At 43.3% G+C, this 19299-nt stretch overlaps 1 protein-coding gene and 1 gene segment (V, D, J or C); one reads left to right on the top strand and one right to left on the bottom strand.

The window, feature by feature from the left end:
* The first annotated feature begins 466 nt into the window (after positions 1-466).
* On the top strand, positions 467-5907 carry acot8 (acyl-CoA thioesterase 8). The gene is made up of 6 exons (XM_030092826.1): positions 467-690; positions 1484-1620; positions 1772-1997; positions 3267-3424; positions 3694-3885; positions 4702-5907. The coding sequence occupies exons 1-6, from the start codon at positions 500-502 to the stop codon at positions 4818-4820; spliced, it is 1023 nt and encodes a 340-aa protein (XP_029948686.1). The 5' UTR covers positions 467-499; the 3' UTR covers positions 4821-5907.
* Positions 5908-14424: 8517 nt separating this feature from the next.
* LOC115389311 (Ig kappa-b4 chain C region-like) lies at positions 14425-15994 on the bottom strand. The segment is given in 2 exon segments: positions 14425-14857; positions 15916-15994. A coding segment is annotated over 1 exon segment (258 nt).
* Positions 15995-19299: the final 3305 nt, after the last annotated feature.

The raw sequence follows: 19299 nt of genomic DNA on the forward strand, positions 1-19299 counted from the left end.
AACAGAATATGACAGAAGTGAATGTAAAGTACCGTACGCACCGAAGAGGGAAAGATGGATGGAATTCTACCACAAGAAGACTTGATATTATGCTTGATATACACATCAATGTGTCATTAAAAGGGATTTGATAACAGGTCCACTGGTTGTTGTCAGTGATCACAATAATTCTGTGGTTTCTGACAATGCTTAATTTATCCAAGAGGAATTTCCTCATAAAAGGATCAGAATGTTAAAATATCAAATATGTCAGAAAAAAAAATGTCATTTTTATCAAATTTCAACACAAATATGCTCAAAGAACTGGTTGAACAAGGAATAATATTCCTGATTTCAACTCGAGAATATACTTTATCTTCAACAGTTGACATGAAAAAGTCTCATATTAAAAGGCTGCGAACGTGTGCGTTGCCTCGCGCTACCAGCAGGGGGCAATAAGTAGCGTTTGTCCCGTGACGTCACCGTAAGACGGAAGAAGAAGAAAAAAAAGTAAATAAACATGGCGGACGGTGGACCGAACGAGGGCAGTGACGTTGCTGCTTTAACTCATATTTTAAACAATGAAGGACTAAAAGAATCACATAAAACGACTGAAAATGAAAGCCCCGAGAGTTCTGCGCCACAGGACCTGAAAAGCGTGCTGGTTACCAGCGTTTTGAACCTCGAGGAGCTCGACGTGGACCTGTACAGGTAAACCGGTGTTTCTGATTAACTGGTTCTCCTGTTAAATGTTGACTTATTTCTAGAAACTCATGCTGGTAATGACCGATGTTAAACTAAGGCTCACAAAAAGGCGTGCAACGTAAAAAACTACTGTAACTGCAGAAAACCGACGTTCGCCAGAACAACTAAAAGTTTTGATTGGGTTTTCAACATCTGTCAGTCACCAGTTAACAGGGAAACCAGTCAATCCGAAACACTGGAGTCTCTTTTTAGGAGGCATCTTCATTTAAAAGTATGAATATAATATGTAATTTACAAGCCTAATACTTAAATTAAGCAGCTATTTGTGTTTATTAAATTTTTTACCGAATTTAAATTTCCAAGTGTATCTAATGAAATGGCACCCCAGTCAGATTAGACCCTGGTTTACCTTTTATTTATATTGGTAATCTTGTTTAAATGCATTTTTTCATTTACAATGGAGCTATGGAAAAACACAATCAGAGATTACACATAGAGACAGAACAGAGAAAAGGGCTACATCTGAAAGTTTTGTGGGGTGACGTTTGACTCATTCAGTAATAACAAAAGTAAACCATAAAGAACAATAACAAGAGTCTAATAACATTCTATGTCATTGTCGCTTTAGAATCACTTTTGTTGGATTTTTAGATCTAGTTGCATGTAGGAAATCTTACAAAATGAGACAATGTACATGAACAGTCAGCTGTGCTGACATTCCCACAGTCAGGTTTGAAATTAATGTTACACATTAGTGTTTATGGTGATCATGAAGCGTTAATCTGTCTTTTCATCCCAGAGGGACTCATCACTGGGTGCCTCGCAGTCAGCGCTTGTTCGGAGGTCAAATCGTGGGCCAGGCTCTCGTGGCTGCGGCGAAGTCTGTCAGCGACCACCACTATGCACACTCCCTGCACTGCTACTTTGTCCGAGCAGGTGAGGCCACGAAAGCTGCCGCACGCTCAACCTGTCACACTGAAAGGACTTTCAACAGTGTCACAAATCTTTAGCAGTGATTAGAATGAACTCTTTGACTGAATGATGTCTTTTCCCAGTGAGCATGTGGTTTTCCTCTTGGGGCTTTCAGGAGATCCAAAGGTCCCGGTGCTGTACCAGGTGGACCGCACCAGGGACGGCCGCAGCTTCTGCGTGCGCTCTGTGAAGGCTGTGCAGCACGGGAAGCCCATCCTGATCTGCCAGGCGTCCTTCCAGATGCTGCAGCCGAGCCCACTGCAGCACCAGTCCACCATGCCGCAGGTCCCCCCGCCTGAAGACCTGCTCACGGTGGAGGAGATCGCTCACCTTTACCTCAGGTAGAAGAACGGTTTCAGGAACAGGAAATGTGCAGCGTCCTCTGTTTGGATCTGATCTGATGTGAGCACAGTTTTGACTGGCTTTGACATTTTTTGTTGTGGTTTGCCCACCATCGTTGGCTGCTGAAATCCTTTGAAATGAGGAGCTCCCCATTGCGGGCCTCTTCTTAAATGTTCTGCTTTCATGGTATAAGATCACTGGAACATCAAGAATCCAAAAGACATGGCAGTGAGCTGCTTGAGTTCCTATCTTAGCACCTTTTTCATGCTGTCATGTATGCAGTGGCGGACCGTGCATTTCACACTAAGGCCTTCAGAACAGATCCGCCTGAATCAATCCACCTCTCAATAACTATTTTGTCTACAAAAAAAATCTTATTATGCAGATATGCATATAAAGAGTTGTTGCACAGCAGATAGATACTTGTGCAGCCAGAATAAATGCCTTTGCTGAAGTGCACAATTCTCCTACTACATCTGTGCACATACAATAAGCATCAACAAATTAATAAAACAGCAATATTATTTAGGAAAAGAGGAACATTTTACTCACCAAAATCCCGATTATTTGAAAACAAAATACATCCTCCTTTCCTTCCTCAAAAAGAGTTCATTTTCTCTGTCATATAGATTATCCGTGCGTTTCAGTTCCATAAAGCCAGGGCTGAAAGTCAAGCTTGCCCTTTGGTATTTCTGGCGTAAGTTTTATTTCTCTTCAGGTCTTCTTCTTCTTCTTCTTCTTTGGAATAATTGCGGTAGGTGACCAACAACTTAGGTGCATACCGCCACCTACTGTATCTCTTGGTGAATGTAAATCAGAGGGCCTGGATATGCTGTTGTTAGTGTACGCTAGCTAGAAGGCGCTGAGTCGCCAACTCGAAATCTGATTGGTTGAAGCAACTGTCTGTTTGACGCTTCACTTTACTTTACTGGGCTATCAGAACGGATAGCGGAGGCCTCGGGCAGATTTCTTTGACCCTAGCAACAGATGATGCCTGAAATCTGATTGGTTAAATGATTTAATATGAAAAAAATATGTCTGGAAGCAGCGCAACCACGGGAAAACTATGAGAGGAACTGGAACATACCGTTTGGAATCATTTATTAATTATATATGGACAAAACATAATTTACATCAGTCTGTAAGTCAGATACTTTTTAGGCCAGCAGAGAAGGCTTTGCAGGCCCTGACGGCCCACCACTGCATGTATGATCAGTGACGACCATGAACACGTTATTCTAATCTGTGTGTGCCTTTTCTCTTCTCAGTAAACCTAACCTGGCAGAGAAAGCCAGAGCCAACTTGAGCAAACTGCTGGCTCAAGAGGTCCCAATCGATTTGAAGCCCATCAAGCTGCCTCAGTTTCCCACGCTGCTTCCTTCAGAGCCAAAGCTGCTGTTCTGGGTGCGAGCGCGGGGGCACATCGGTAACGTTCTCTGTCATTCTCTCCTCAGCTGATGCATCTTCCTCTTCCTACCCGGAGCCTCTGCTTCTGTTAATTAATGTCAGGAGTTAATGGAGACCTGAAAGTCTGAGACATGCATGCAAACATATGGATGTTCATAATGTGTTAGAAATGAATTCCTGTCAGAAAAGTGTGGTGTTTTCATGACAGTGGTTTGGAAAACATTGTCCACCGTGGGAACCGTTCTCAAAAAGTTGCGTCTTCAGCAGCTCCTTCTTGTGGTCCTGCAGGTGAGGGAAACATGAAGCTGCACAGCTGCGTCGCTGCGTACGTGTCCGACTACGCCTTCCTGAGCACGACGCTGCTGCCTCATCCCACATACCGGGCCCGCTTCATGGCCTCCCTGGACCACACCATGTGGTTCCACAACACCTTCCGCAGCGACGAGTGGATGCTGTACGAGTGCGAGAGCCCCTGGGCAGGTCAGTGAGGGGTCACGCTAGGCAGCATCCCATAATCCAGGAAGTACAAACATGCACGATGCAACAGTTTCTTTGGACATTTCACTGTATTTTCTTCCTGTAAGTTTCAATAGAATTGAATTTATGTTGAAATTCTAGTTATTTTTGGTAGTATTTTTTCAAAATAACATTTTCATTCCCTGTACTGTGTGCCAAAACACATTTCAAGTTTAAATTTAAAGGTTATTTTTAGAGGAAGTGATAGATTTTACTGTTGGGAGTGTAAAGAAACTATGATGTGCTGGCATTTTTCTTTAATGTTTGAATTACATTTAGAAACGCATCAATACGTCCTTCTGCTTTCAGGAATGTATTAAAATGTGAGGTATTTGTTTTCAGAACTGGGTTCACACGTGAAAGAAAGCCAGAGTCAGACACTTTGTACAGTCTGGAACAAGCCTTTGATTACTGCTTTGTGCTTCTTTTTTGACTTAAATATTTCATTTCAGCCTAATGCAACATCATTTTCCTCCCTGCTGCTCACTTTTTTAATGTAAATACCTGAACTGGGCCGTTTTTTGACTCAGATGAATTGAATGAAGACTCACCTTCATCCATGTTTCATTATGAGTGAGTTGGACTGGTAAAATACAGCCATTATAACCTTTACAATTCAACTTTAAGGTTTGCTTTTGTTGTGGCGCAGAGTATGAGATGAAAACCAAAAGCAGGGTTTTGTGGGGATGATACTGACTTGAGTGATGCCTACATCCAGATCAGGAGGCTTCTTCATTCCTTGCATTGAGTCTGACTTGTAGTTTTCGTTTTGTCCCGCAGGGGGCAGCAGAGGACTGGTGCACGGCCGCCTGTGGAGACGGGATGGGGTGCTGGCCGTGTCAGTTTCCCAGGAGGGGGTCCTGAGGATGAATCCAGTCACACTGCCCAGCAAGCTATAGGCTGATTCCCACAGTCTGATATATTTATGATCTGATTCCGACTCGAGAATGTGAAGCAATGCTTCAAAGTTTTATGTTTTTATTAATGGAAGAATAATTTTATTATCAGCGTTTCAAGATGAGAAGATATGCAGTGAATGTTGAGAAATACTTTCAGGGTTTCCACTCGTTGAAAGGGCTTTCTAATTTGAGTAATTCCTCATACTTACTCATAAAGACGTGCACTGTTGTGGAAGCTGTCAGAGGAATACTCATACAATAATACAAATAGATGAGACTGGCATTCTGAGAACTCATGAAATTACATTTGTCTGTGTAAAACTGGATGAAACACTGGAAATCTCACATTAAACATGTAGAAAACGGACTGACATAAAGCATTTCAATAGTCAGGCAAAACACTTTCTGGACCACAATTCCCTTCACATTCTGTCCTTTTCACTCAGACCGCCATATTTAAGTGACTTTGCAGAGGTTTTGGCCAATAAATACAAATACACTTTACATTCATTGTCTGTTCTGCAAGAAAAATGTCCTAAAGGATCATTCACAGCACATTTTAAACACTTCACAAACATCAGATGAAGGAAAAAACCTGAGTGCCATTTTCTACTCTGAGGTTTGTTTTATTCCACATGTAGAGCATGTGGTGAAAACTGGTTTGGATCATCTGAATTTACCCAGAGTCCGTCCATTTGTCCACCAGCACAGAGATGATGGCACACACACTGGTCTCAAGTAGGATTGACGACTGTAAAGTGCTGCTTTCTGGTCTTCCTGAAGTAACCACCTCTCACCTTCAGCTTCTCCAGAACTCAGCTGCTCGTGTGTTAACAGGGACCAGAACGCAGGAGCACCCTCAAGAGTTTTTTATTTGAAGTGGTTTATTTTGATTTTTTTTTGTGTGAATATGAACATTTGTTGTCTGGTCAATAAATACATCAAAAAAACTTTTTTTGTTTTTACTAAAAAAAAAGTGACCTGAATCAGCCAATAGAGCATTAACCTTTGAACTTACCACTTCCTGCTAATGAGGGAGCTTTGTTTCTGGTGAGAATAACTTACAGCAATAAAACATGAAGTGCTTTTTTTTCACCTCCAACCACAACAACCGACTTATCGTTTTATTTTGACGTCTAATGAGAAGTGCTTGATTATTGCCTATTCGGTGGTTGAGATCCAAATTCTGGCTCCTTCTGGCTCGCTTTAATTAATGTTTATTAATATGTCATTAGATCTTTTGAAACAAACCTTTTTCTATCAGTGGAGGTTCTTGTAACTGGCAGCAGAGTTGGTGGTCTTATTGAAAACCTGCTTTGTGTGTTGTGCTTGTGACTGTCTGTTCATCCCTGTCGATGAAATAACTTAAAAGTTTACATTCGGTGCTGTGTTTAAGTGGCAGGTTTATAAAACTTTCAACTTTAGCGCTGTGGCTGAATGTTCCATTTGTGCATCATAGCATTTTAAATTGTCGAGCTTTTACTTTGTGTGCAACTGTTTTGAGCACCGTGCACACATATTGTCTATGTTACAGTAGAAAATAAACGAGAACATTAAAATCTTCTGCAAATGTCTGAGGGCCTGGCCCTGACCACGCCTCAAACTCTGTTTGCCAGAAAGAGAAAGTAGATTACAAATAGCCTGTATGAGGTCCGATCAGCAACAAACTATGAAGCTATGATGCATGAGGGCGACAGTAGCTCAGTTGGTAGAGCAGGTCATCTTATAACCGGAAGGTTGGCGGTTCGATCCCCGCTCCCGCAGGCGTAAAACTGTTGTTGTGTCCTTGGGCAAGACACTTCACTCATGTTGCCTAGTATGAAAGTTGTGAGAGTGAGTGGTGGTCGGAGGGGCCGATGGCGCAGATTGGCAGCCTTGCTTCCGTCAGTCTGCCCCAGGGCAGCTGTGGCTACAATAGTAGTTTACCACCACCCAGTATGGTGTGAATGAATAATGCAATGTAAAGTGTCTTTGAGAGTCCTGAAAAGCGCTATATAAAACCAATGCATTATTATTATTATTATGAGTGTTCACGTTTGTTCACAGTCATATGACGATAATGATCACAGGCCATAGCACCACCTGCTGGAAACATGAAGTTCAATGTAAAAAGTCTGAACATGGTTTGATCAGTCTCTGATCCTATGACTAACATATGATGACTGACATCCGCCTGATTAACTTGATCTTTACAGGATAACACACAAAAACTCCAACACTGCTCATGAACAGCATGCTGTATTGTACATTATAAAAATCATGAATCTCATCCTAAATAATCATTATTTGGAGTTTTGTTTACACTTTATAGAAAAGAATTTTATACCATTGGTGGAATACAAATTTTGGAAATTTTTTTTGTACATTTCAAGTTCTTCACTCAAAAAGAGGTTGTATTAAACACAACGAGTAAAATACCAACCAAAAAGAATGAAAAATAAAATAAATCAATAAGTTGAAAAACAAAAAGAATCTGTCTGAATCGTGATTCAAAAGTTCTTTAGTGTTGGGCAGTCCCATAAGATGTGTGTATAGTTTCCCAGTTGATGATAGTTTCTCCAACACAAATTTGATCGACTTGTCTCACATTTTGATGTAATAGTGCGGGTTTTTAAAGTACCTCATTTTTAATTTACAATTAAGTTCTCACCATGTAGGCCTGCTAGTGATTTTGTGTCCTTTTTATGAGACTTCTATATTGACATTCTTTTCTGATATCCATCTGGTGATGAGCAGATGAAGCCTCGTTTGAACTCAACACACAGAACAATTCTTTGACTGACAATTTGTACTTTTATATGTGTATTTAAAAAGAATTTTTAAAATTTATTTCCTATTTTGGAAAAATTTTTCTGTATTCCTAGGAATTTTATAGCAACAATACAAACACATGAAATGATTTTCAAAGTATATTTATAAAAGAGAGAACGACTGTCCTGAGTATTTCCATCAAAGTTTTCTTCCACAGTGTGATGAGGGATCCATAGGGAAAATGGTAGGGTGTCAATTAAAATTGCCCAGAATGCATTGTTTTCTATTGTAAAGTAATGTTTTCATGAAAAATAGTACGTTGATACAGTGCGCTATCTGTATTGAAAAACAACATTTTCCACCAAAAAATAGAAGAAATGTCCGCCATGTTTTTCATCAGAGCAGGCAGAGAGACGCAGTCACATGACCTGAAGATATGTCCACAGGAAAGACTGGAATGATCAAATGTAGCATTGTAACACTCTCTCGGTGTTTTTCGTCACTTGTCTCCAATATGTACTGTGGACCTATGTAGGTATTATCCAATGTGGAGTGAGACTGGGCTGTCAAAAAGCTCCTTAAAACTCACTTTTATGACATCATGAAGATAAAAAATGTGAATCTGAATCAACAAAAAGTTACAGATAGACAGATTTAACTTGTAACAAGTGTGAAAGAGTCTTAAAAAAATATTTAAATAAAAATGTTCAATAAAATTCAGTTCTAAGTCGTTTCACAATAATTGTTTTATTTAAAAAGTGTTTTCAATCAAAGGACTGTAAATAAAACAATATTTTTGAACCTCTGTTTGTACACTGAGCTGGAGAGTCCAAAGAAGTGAAAGCAAATATCAATACTATTGATTGTTCATGTTGTTAAAATCTCTACACCAATATCACATCCAGTAATGATTGAAATATATCCTCCAGGTCAGAGTCCACCCTGACAGGAAGTCCTCCTCTTTCAGAAGAGAAGTCAAACTCCCTTCTGCAGCCTGCAGCTGAAGAAGCTTCCTGCAGTTTGTTCTGAGATTGAATGAAACTGCTCGGAAATGTTTCACATCCGTATCTGAACACTGTAACCAAGACAACAGATAGACATCACTGGTGAACCATGGAACAGACAGGTTTCACTGCAAAAGGGAAAAGGAGAAAACTTTGTACTTCAGACTTCATACTTCAAATCATGAACAGAAGGGTCCATCATTCATTTATCACACTTTCTCCGAAAAGTGATATAATAGTTGTGCATAGCTGAATGATTCTTGTTTCAAGTACAACATCTGAGAAGCAACAAATTGTCTTCTTTAATGCAAGTAAACATGATGAAAGTAGAGTTTTCATTTATGATAACCTGGCCGTGTGACACTCATTGATGAAACTGATCCAAGTCCCTGTTGGAGTCAGTCACAGCATTTCCATAGAGAGCCACTTTGCATCAGCAGCACCATGCTCCAGTGCTCTGGGAGAGTTTATAGTCCTGACAGTTGAAGACTGGATGACTGACAGCTGTCCTTCAGGACAACAGAAGACAGAGAAATCCTCCTCATCTCAAACATGAGTGTGATCTGCGTCCTCATCTGGACTCTCCTCTGCTGCTGCTTCACAGGTAAAGTCCAGAGAATCCAACTCCTCTCCTCTATGAACATCCGTCCCTCTGAAATGAAGCCCACAAAACCACGAGGCTGCTTTCTCTTTCTGTCTGTGTCTCCTCAGAGTCCAGAGGCCAGGTCACAGTGACTCAGTCTGCAGCAGTCAGCTCTGCTGTGGGACAAACTGTCACCATCATATGTAGGACCAGTCAGAACCCCAGCTATTTAAACTGGTACCAACAGAAAGATGGACAACCTCCTAAACTCCTCATTTACAACACCAACAGTCTAGCATCAGAAACTCCAGGTCGTTTTTCAGGTGGTGGAGCAAAGTCTGACTTCTCTCTGACCATCAGTGGAGTTCAAGTTGAAGATTCTGCAGTTTATTACTGTCAGAGTTATCATTCTATCAACAGTCAAGCTGTGTTCACACAGTGAAAAACCGTCGTACAAAAACCTCCCTCAGTCAGACTGAACAGAAACTGAACTGACTGCTGCTCACTGATACACTTCAATGAACACACAATCTGATGCCCACACGGTGTACATACTGGCATGTATTCCAAGTGATTGTTCTTTTTTCAGTGCATTTTTGGATAAAGATACCCGTATCATTAAGCTGCATGGTCAAAAATGTTGTCCCATTTAATCCAAATCTGAAATCATCTTGTTTGGTCCCTCAAATCCCACCACTCCCACAGGCAAAGCCTTTGTCCTCCCTGACACAAACATCAAACTATCAGTCAGAAACCTCACCGTCATCTTTGACTTCAACTTGTTTCTCCATTCTTACAATAAATCAGATGTCTTATACTTAGACTTTGACTGAGACTTAGACTTCCTTTATTTGTCATTTCACAATACACAGCAATGCACTGTCCATCCATCCATCTATTTTCCACCGCTTCACCGGGGCCAGGTCACAGTTCAGCAGTCTAAGGAGAGAAGCCCAGACTTCCCTGTCCCGAGACACTTCCTCCAGCTCTTCCGGGAGGATCCCAAGGCGTTCCCAGGCCAGCCGAGAGACATAGTCTCTCCAACATGTCCTAGGTCATCCCCGGGGTCTGCTCCCGGTGGGACATGCCCGGAACACCTCCCTGGGGAGGCGTCCTGAACAGATGCCCGAGCCACCTCTGCTGGCTCTTCTCGATGCTCCTATTCTCCACCCGGGAGCGGCTCCACCTTTGCTGCTGTGTCCTGTTCTTCTTCTCCACCTGGCTCCTCTCCTCCAGCCAGCAGCTGCTCCACCTCTGCTGACGTGCCGGCCTTCACTGTGGAGGAGGTGCGTGTGGAGCTGAGGAGGCTCCATGGACAGAAAGCTGCGGGTCCTGATGGGATATCACCACGGCTGCTGAGGGAGTGTGTGTCAGGGTTGGCTGTGCCTCTCCAAACCATCTTCAATCGGAGTCTTCAAACTGGATGTGTCCCTGCGTTATGGAAGACCTCATGCCTTGTCCCAATGCCCAAGGTGGCAAGGCCTGCAGGGATGAAGGACTCCAGACCAGTGGCCCTAACATCTGTGGTAATGAAGACTTTTGAGAGGCTGCTGCTCTGGCTGCTCAAACCTCAAGTGGAGGGGACGCTGGACCCCCTTCAGTTTGCCTATCAGGACGGCATGGGAGTGGATGATGCGGTGTTGTTTATGGTCCATCGGGCGCTCTCCTTTCTGGAAGGAGCTGGAGGCTATGTGAGGTTGATGTTTTTCGACTTTACAAGCGCCTTTGATACTATCCAGCCTCAGCTACTGAAGGGGAAGCTTGAGAGGATGGGAGTGGATCCTCTCTTTGTTTGTTGGGTCCACAACTACCTGACTCTGAGGTCACAATACGTCCGGCTTCGGGGGGGGGGGAGGATGTATCTGGGACCCTGATGAGCAACACTGGTGCACCGCAGGTGTTACGGGGCACGGATCTGAGGCTCAAGTGCGGGAAAGCAAGCAGAGGCAGGTTGCAGGTTAGGATGACGTTTATTGACAGATCTTGAGAGTAGCAGTTCCACTCCAACAGGAGTAATCCAACTGAAGAGCTTCAGAGTTTGCAGTGGAGCAGCAGAGGGGAGGAAGGTCCCCACAAGGCATCGAGCAGAGCGGTGGGCGGTCAGGGTGGGTCTTGGAAGCGGTCTGGAGAGGCTGGCTGAGATGTGGCGAAAAGACAGTCCGGCATCGAGTGGCACCACCCGCCAGGTTAAATAGGGGGAAGACCAGGTGTAGGTGATCAGGCCACTCTGCCACAGGTGAGGCTCATCAGCTGATTGCACTGGCCCAGCCGCTCCTGCCCACACACACCCACCTGAGAAACAGAAAGGGAGGGGGAAGGAGGAGAAACAGAGCAGTGCTGCTCCTATATGATGGCTGAGGCGGAGGACATGACAGCAGGGGACTGTACTATCTCCCTTTCTCTTCACACTGTACACTGCTGACTTTGCTCATAGATCTGCTGCGTGTCATGTGCAGAAGTATTCAGATGACACTGCAATTGTCGCATGTGTGAAGGGTAGGGATGAAAAAGAGTACAGGGAGCTCATCACAGGATTCACCACCTGGAGCAGGGACAATGGTCTTATTCTAAACACCACTAAGACGAAGGAGATGATCATTGACTTTGGCAGGAAGCCCTCTCATGATCCGGTCATCATCAACTTAGAGAGCATTGACGTTGTTCACACCCACAAATAATAGGGTGTGCACCTTGACTACAAACTGGACTGGTCAGAGCAGGCTCGGGCCCTGTATAAGAAAGGACAGAGCAGGCTGTTTTTCCTGAGGAGACTTAAATCCTTTGACGTGTGTGGTGACATGCTGTACATTTTCTATCAGTCTGTTGTTGCAAGTGCTGTTTTCTTTGGGGTTTTCTGTTGGGGTGGCAGTATGACAAAAAGAGATTGCAATTGGCTGGACAAACTGATAAGGAAGTGTACATCTGTGATCGGGAGGAAGGTGGACTCTGTTGGAGCAGTCTTGGAGAGGAGGATGAGGGCTCTAATGCAGGGTATATTCAGGAACCCCAAACATCCACTGCCTGACACAATCGCAGCTCAAAAGAGTGACCGGAGTAACAGGCTCCTGTCATTGCGCTGCAGAACTGAGCGCTTTAAGAGGTCGTTCATCCCTTCAGCAATCAGGCTGTTTAAGAGATGTGCCTGAGCCAAACTGAGTACACTATGAGCACTATGAGCACTTTATTACTACTTTATTGTACTGTTGTTATTTATTTATTTGCGTGCGAATGATTTATGTGTTTGCTGCTGGACACCTGAATTTCTTCCTTGGGAGATTAATAAAGTTTTTAACTATCTATCTATCTATCTATCTATCTATCTATCTATCTATCTATCTATCCATCTATCGATGCGGAGGAGTAGCGGCTCTACTCCGAGCTCCTCCCTGGTGACTGAGCTCCTCACCCTATCCCTAAGGGAGCGCCAAGCCACCCTATGGAGGAAGCTCATTTCAGCCGCTTGTATCCGGGATCTTGTTATTTCGGGCATGACCCAAAGCTTATGACCGTAGGTGAGGGTGGGAACGTAGATTGACCCATAAATCAAGAGCTTCGCCTTTCGGCTCAGCTCCTTCTATGCCACGAGTGACTGATACAACGACTGCATCACTGCAGACACTGTACCGATTCGCCTGTCAATGTCATGCTCCATCCGTCCCCCACTCGTGAACAAGACCCCAAGACACTTAAACTCCTCCACTTTGGCCAGAGTCTCTCCACTGACATGGAGAGGGCAGGCCACCTTCTTCCGGTCGAGGACCATGGCCTCAGATTTGGAGGTGCTGATTACTCTGTATTACCGAAGCATCCCCCACAAGACACCACGAGTCACGTGGTCGATCACCTTCTCCAGGTCCACAAAACACATGTTAACTGGTTGGGTGAACTCCCACGAGCCCTCAAGCACCATATGGAGAGTTTAGAGCTGGTCCAGTGTTTCACGACCAGGACGAAAACCACATTGTTCCTCTTAGATCTGAGGTTCGACTATCGGTCAAATCCACCTTTCCAGTACCCTGGAATAGACTTTCTCAGGAAGGCTAAGGAGTGTGATCCCCCTGTAGTTGGAGCACATCCTCCAGTCCCCCTTTTTTAAAAGGGGTACCACCATACCTGTCTGATAGTCGAGAGGCACTGTCCCTGACCGTCACGCAATGTTGCAGAGATGTGTCAATCAAGACCGTCCCTGCGCATCCAGACACAAATGGCGAATCTCATCCACCCCCAGTGCCTTGCCACCGAGGAGCTCACCAACCACCTTGGTGACTTCAGCTTGGCTGATAGACAAGTCCACCTCTGAGAACTTAGCTTCTGCTTCATCCATGGAAGACGTGGCGATGGGACTGAGGAGGTCCTCAAAGTATTTCTTCAACCGTCCCACAGTATCCCCAGTTGAGGTCAGCAGCTCCCCCCTCCACTGTAAACAGTGTTGGTGGAGACCTGCTTTAGCCTCCTGAGGCCCCAGACGGTTTGCTGAAGAAACTCAAATCAAGGACCATGATGTTGCCTGGTATGTCACAGCCCGGGCCCTACCCTGGAGACAGGCCGGGGATTGGGACTCGCAAGCAAGCGAGTGACTGGGCTTTGGCCCACCGGGCCCAGCCGGGCTCAGTCCGAATGGGTGAAGTGGGCCCACCCTCCGGCAAACCCACCACCCACCGAGGGAACCGTAGGGCCCGGGTGCAATGTGGATTGAGTGGCAGCTGACGCCAGCGACCCGATCCTCGGACACAGAGACTTGTGTTGCACTTAGATACAAAAGGGTACCGCTTAACTCAGTTGTGTTCAGCCTCTTACATCTCCACTCCCAGAGCAGACATAGACTTCTGATTGATCACTGCCCAGACGTATTGACTGTAACTCCTATGCTACATGAAGCTTTAACATCATTAACTTCAATAAAAAGTGATGAAACCAGCCTGCATGCTGTTGATGTTGTATTGAACTTTATACAATTCACACTCATCGATCTGAAGCCCAATCACCATTTATTCTGAATCTCCAGTGTTTTTCACCTTTCTTAATCATAAATGAAGGACACAGTTTCCTCTGACTTTGTGTTTTGAGTCTGTTTGATGTGAAAACAATTCAGAAACAAGAGCTGGAATACTGAGAATATTTATCAAGTGACATTTCTGTTCCAAACAAGGTGTTATGATGATTTGATTGTGGAAAAAACTCATCCAAGACCAAAGAGTTGACATGAAAAGAGTGTTTATTTTATCAAAGCTGAAAGAAAATCATGATGAAAAAAGATGAATATTGATGAAGAGAGTTTGGTTTGATGATAGAAGAAAGTGAAAGAGAGTGAATGACAGAGGTGAGATGAGTGTGAGAGTCAAAGCAGTGTGAGAGTCCCAGTGAGTCCGGTCAGGACTGGGAACACTGGTCTCTCCTCAGTGTCTCTCTGAGGGGAGTCTGGGAGCCCTGGGTGGCCTCACAGGTCACAGAGCCCACCTTCCTCCACTGGTCTGCAGGGAGCCTCAGGGTGCTGCTCCAGCTGTAGAGGCCGTCCTTCTGCAGCACCCCGGGGCTCCTGCTCTCCTCCCAGCTGCTGCTGTTGCTGCTGCCATCCACCTCCCAGCTCAGACTCCAGCCTGAGGGGAAGCCCTTGTTGGCCAGGCACATGAGCGTGGCCTTCCCCTGCTGCAGCTCCTCTCTGGAGGGGGGCAGCACCGTCAGGGTGGGGCGCCTCTCACCTAGGAGACACCAATCAGATGAGAGGACAGGGAGCAGCCAGCTGTCAGTCAAACAGCACACACCTGGACAGCTTCAGTGGGACACACATCATTTTGTCCTTCAACAAGTTGCTGCCAGATGCTTTTTCTGCTCCAGCAGTCACTCACTCACACATTGTTTCACTTCCCTTCAAGAAGCCTCTCATGCACATCAGCACAGAGAGAATCATCCAACAGTTTGACCTGAAACACCTCAAACTGCACCGGAAGGAACACAATTACATGTCTCAACCTTTACTGGCAAAGATTTGCATCAATGTTATCAGAAAGTTAGACTTTATAACTTATGAGAGGAAACTTTGACAGCATGAGGTTCAAATCAAAATTCATTTTTTCAAAAATTTAGAGCAACATTTGAAAAAACTGTTGATGAGGTTCTATGTATGACAGATTTTGATCATTTTCAACCATATTTATCACAGTATTTCTATTTAAAAATGAAATAACACAAATATTAAATGAGTAACAGAAACAGAATGTAGAAACATTGTAAAGCACCAAGAATAAATCCAGCTTTGATCAAGAGACACTCAATAAAATGAGAAGAATGAAGCCTGCACACATTACAATACAACCACATTTCAAACAGTGGACATGTAAAATAAAACTCAGTCCAAAGACAGACCAGTGCACCAGAACTGTCAATAAATACACAGGTCAGTCTAAAAACACATTCAACATGAGACTGGTAGAGTTCAAACTTTGTGTTACACAGCCATCAGTCTCTGACTGAACACATTTAAAGAGTCTCAATGTTTTTCTTTATTTGTAATCTAATCCTGATGATCTTTTAATTCAGTGTAATTTTCAAACAAAGAACTTATATTGCTGATAAAAAATTAAAGTGAAGCAAAGCTGTGCTATACCACATGAAATCAATGGAGATCAAAACCTGATCACAATAATAACAATAATGAAGAAAAAAAATACATCTTTCTCATCTCAAATTATTCATAACAATTTTTAATGTATGAATTTGAAATATTTATCTGTCAGTATTTAAAGTAAAATCAACTTACTTCCAAACTCCAGTCTGGTTCCTCCACCGAACGTGTACCACAGTGATACAAACTCATTGAGCCGCTGTACAAAAACCTCTGACTGTAGAGAGACACCACTCTCTGACTGTGAAACAAACAAACTCTACAAAAATACTTTTACTTCCTGATTCGAACTCAACACAACACAACAGTTCTTTGACTGACAATTTGTACTTTTATATGTGAATTTACAGAGAATTTTTCAAATGTATTTTCTATTTTGGAAAATTATTTCTGTATTCCTATATTAATTGTAGAGCAACAATACAAACACATGCAATGACTTTCAACCTATATTTATAAAAGAGAGAACTACTCTTATAACCCATTAAAGTTTGCTTGCACAGAGTGATGAGGGATCCATAGGGAAAACGGTAAGTTGTCAATTAAAATTGCCCAGAATGCATTGTTTTCTACTGAAAAGTAATGTTTTCATGAAAATAGTACGTTACTATCCAAAGTTGTGGGTTTCCTTGTAGCAGTTTGTTACAGTGTGCCATCTGTATTGAAATACATCATTTTCCACCAAAAATAGAAGAAATGTCCGCCATGCTTTTCATCAGAGCAGGCAGAGAGACGCAGTGACATGACCTGAAGATATGTCCACAGGAAAGACTGGGATGATCAAATGTCGCATTGTAACACTCTCTAGGCGTTTCTCGTGACATGTCTACAATATGTGCTGTGGACCTGCATAGATATTATACAATTTGGAGTGAGACTGGGTTGCCAAAAAGCTCCTTAAAGGTCTAATACATGATTTTCTCGAAAAGACGAAGCCCCAGGTCTGTTACTCACTTTTTGAACAACGCGCATGCGCCAGACCATCCGCCCGGCTCTCCTGCTTCTCCCAGGAAACGCGGAAGTGTACGAGCGCGATCTCCTCTTCTCCGGTGTGCACGGCTCTGTCTACAGTTTCTGCGATCCGCCTCGCTCATAAATAAAGCTTTTTTTTCCGAAACAGTTACAGTTTCATTATGTCAGACTCGCCATCGGTAAGTACGAGCTCAGAAGCTCACCAGCTACATAAACACTCTGAATGCGCAAAAGGGAGAAGCTGATTGGGCGGAAGCACGTAGAACCGCCTCACGAAAGCAGCTCGTCAGAATGATTGACAAACAGACCCACCAGTTATTTAGGTGATCGACCTGGAAATCAAAATCGTGTATTATACCTTTAATACTCAGATTTACTACCTCATGAAGACAAAACATGAGAAAAGAATAAGAGTCAATAAAAGTGATAGTTAAAAGGATTTAACATTGCTTTGACTGCAACAAGTTTGAATGATTCCCCCCCAAAATTTAATTGAAAATATCCAGTCAAATGCAGTTCTACGTTGTTTCACTATAATTTTCGTGAAGTGTTTTCAATCAACGAATTGTCTATAAAACATGACTTTTTAACCTGCAAACGGGAAAAGAAGAAGACTTCAAAGAATATTATTTATTATTAAATAAGAATAATAACGAACCGAAGGGTCCATCATTCGTTCGTCACAATTTCTCCAAAAGCCCAGTGAAATAATAGTTGTGCATAGCAGAATGGCTCTTGTTTCAATTAAAACATCTGACAAGCAAGACATTGTCTTCTTTAATGCAAGTGAACATGATGAAAGCAGAGGTTTCGTTGATGATAATCTGTGACAGTCATTCATTAAAGTGATCCACGTCCCTGTTGGAGTCAGTCAGAGCATTTCCATAGAGAGCCACTTTGCATCAGCAGCACCATGCTCCAGTGCTCTGGGAGAGTTTATAGTCCTGACAGTTGAAGACTGGATGACTGACAGCTGTCCTTCAGGACAACAGAAGACAGAGAAATCCTCCTCATCACAAACATGAGTGCGATCTGCGTCCTCATCTGGACTCTCCTCTGCTGCTGCTTCACAGGTAAAGTCCAGAGAATCCAACTCCTCTCCTCTATGAACATCCGTCCCTCTGAAATGAAGCCCACAAAACCATGAGGCTGCTTTCTCTTTCTGTCTGTGTCTCCTCAGAGTCCAGAGGCCAGGTCACAGTGACTCAGTCTGCAGCAGTCAGCTCTGCTGTGGGACAAACCGTCACCATCATATGTAGGACCAGTCAGAATGTCTACAGCAACTATTTAGCCTGGTACCAACAGAAAGACGGACAACCTCCTAAACTCCTTATTTACAACACCAACACTCTAGCATCAGATACTCCAGGTCGTTTTTCAGGTGGTGGAGCAAAGTCTGACTTCTCTCTGACCATCAGTGGAGTTCAAGTTGAAGATTCTGCAGTTTATTACTGTCAGAGTGCTCATTCTATCAACAGTCAATATGTGTTCACACAGTGAAAAACCGTCGTACAAAAACCTCCCTCAGTCAGACTGAACAGAAACTGAACTGACTGCTGCTCACTGATACACTTCACTGAACACACAGTCAGGCATGCACACAGTATCCACACTGGCAGGTTATTGTTCTTTTTCAAAAGAATTTTTGGATTAAGGTTCCCATTTCATGAATCTGAATGACAAAAATAAAGTGCTCTCCCATTTAAAGGTGCAGATTTTGGAGAAAAGGAGGAGTGAGTTTCTTGACAATAGAAATGAAAACAAATCCAAGTCCACCGCTCCCTTCATCCTCAGCCCCAGGCTCCATCTCTGAAGTTCATGGATGCACCTCATCATGACAACGGGCGTCGAGACTTTGGAGCTGTCCGACATGGCGGATGCTGCATTGTCTGCTGCTCGCGGGTAATTTAGCCTTAATAATGGCAGTCGTATTTCTCACTTTGAAAGTCATGTGACGAGTTTTAGGAGTATTGTAGCAAAGGTGACAACAAGTCTGTCATATAAACAGGCCCTAACACCAAACACTTCTCAAACGCAAACCTTATCCTATGATAGCATTGATGACAACACTAGTACTCTTCCACCATCACTGATACATAAGGATGCAGCTTATTGCAACTTTTAAAAATACTGGGAGAAAACAACACACTTGATACAGTATATGGTGTCATTTAGATTAAAAACATTTGTTCAATTGTCATTACTGTGGTGTGAGAATGTGGATGAGTAAAGTCACACAGTCAAAGACATGTAATGAAAATAAAGTGATGTAGGCGTACATCTCCTGCTGCTAATCAAATATTTTATGTCAACTTTGCAAGCTAACATTTGCGATGTTATTGACATCATTACTGTCATAAGTAGCTCTGATCTGCCGGGTGAGGACGAGGAAGAGGAGGACAGCAGGCAGATACAGAGGAAGAGGATGAGGAAGAGGAAGGTAGTAGGAGAGGAAGAGGAGGATAGCAAGCAGACGCAGAGGAAGACGCAAAGACTGAAGTACCCAGTCTCGACCCTGACTCCTCCAGTGTATGCAGATGCTGCAGG

The sequence above is a fragment of the Salarias fasciatus genome, chromosome 5 (assembly GCF_902148845.1).
Source record: "Salarias fasciatus chromosome 5, fSalaFa1.1, whole genome shotgun sequence".
Lineage (NCBI taxonomy): Eukaryota > Metazoa > Chordata > Actinopteri > Blenniiformes > Blenniidae > Salarias > Salarias fasciatus.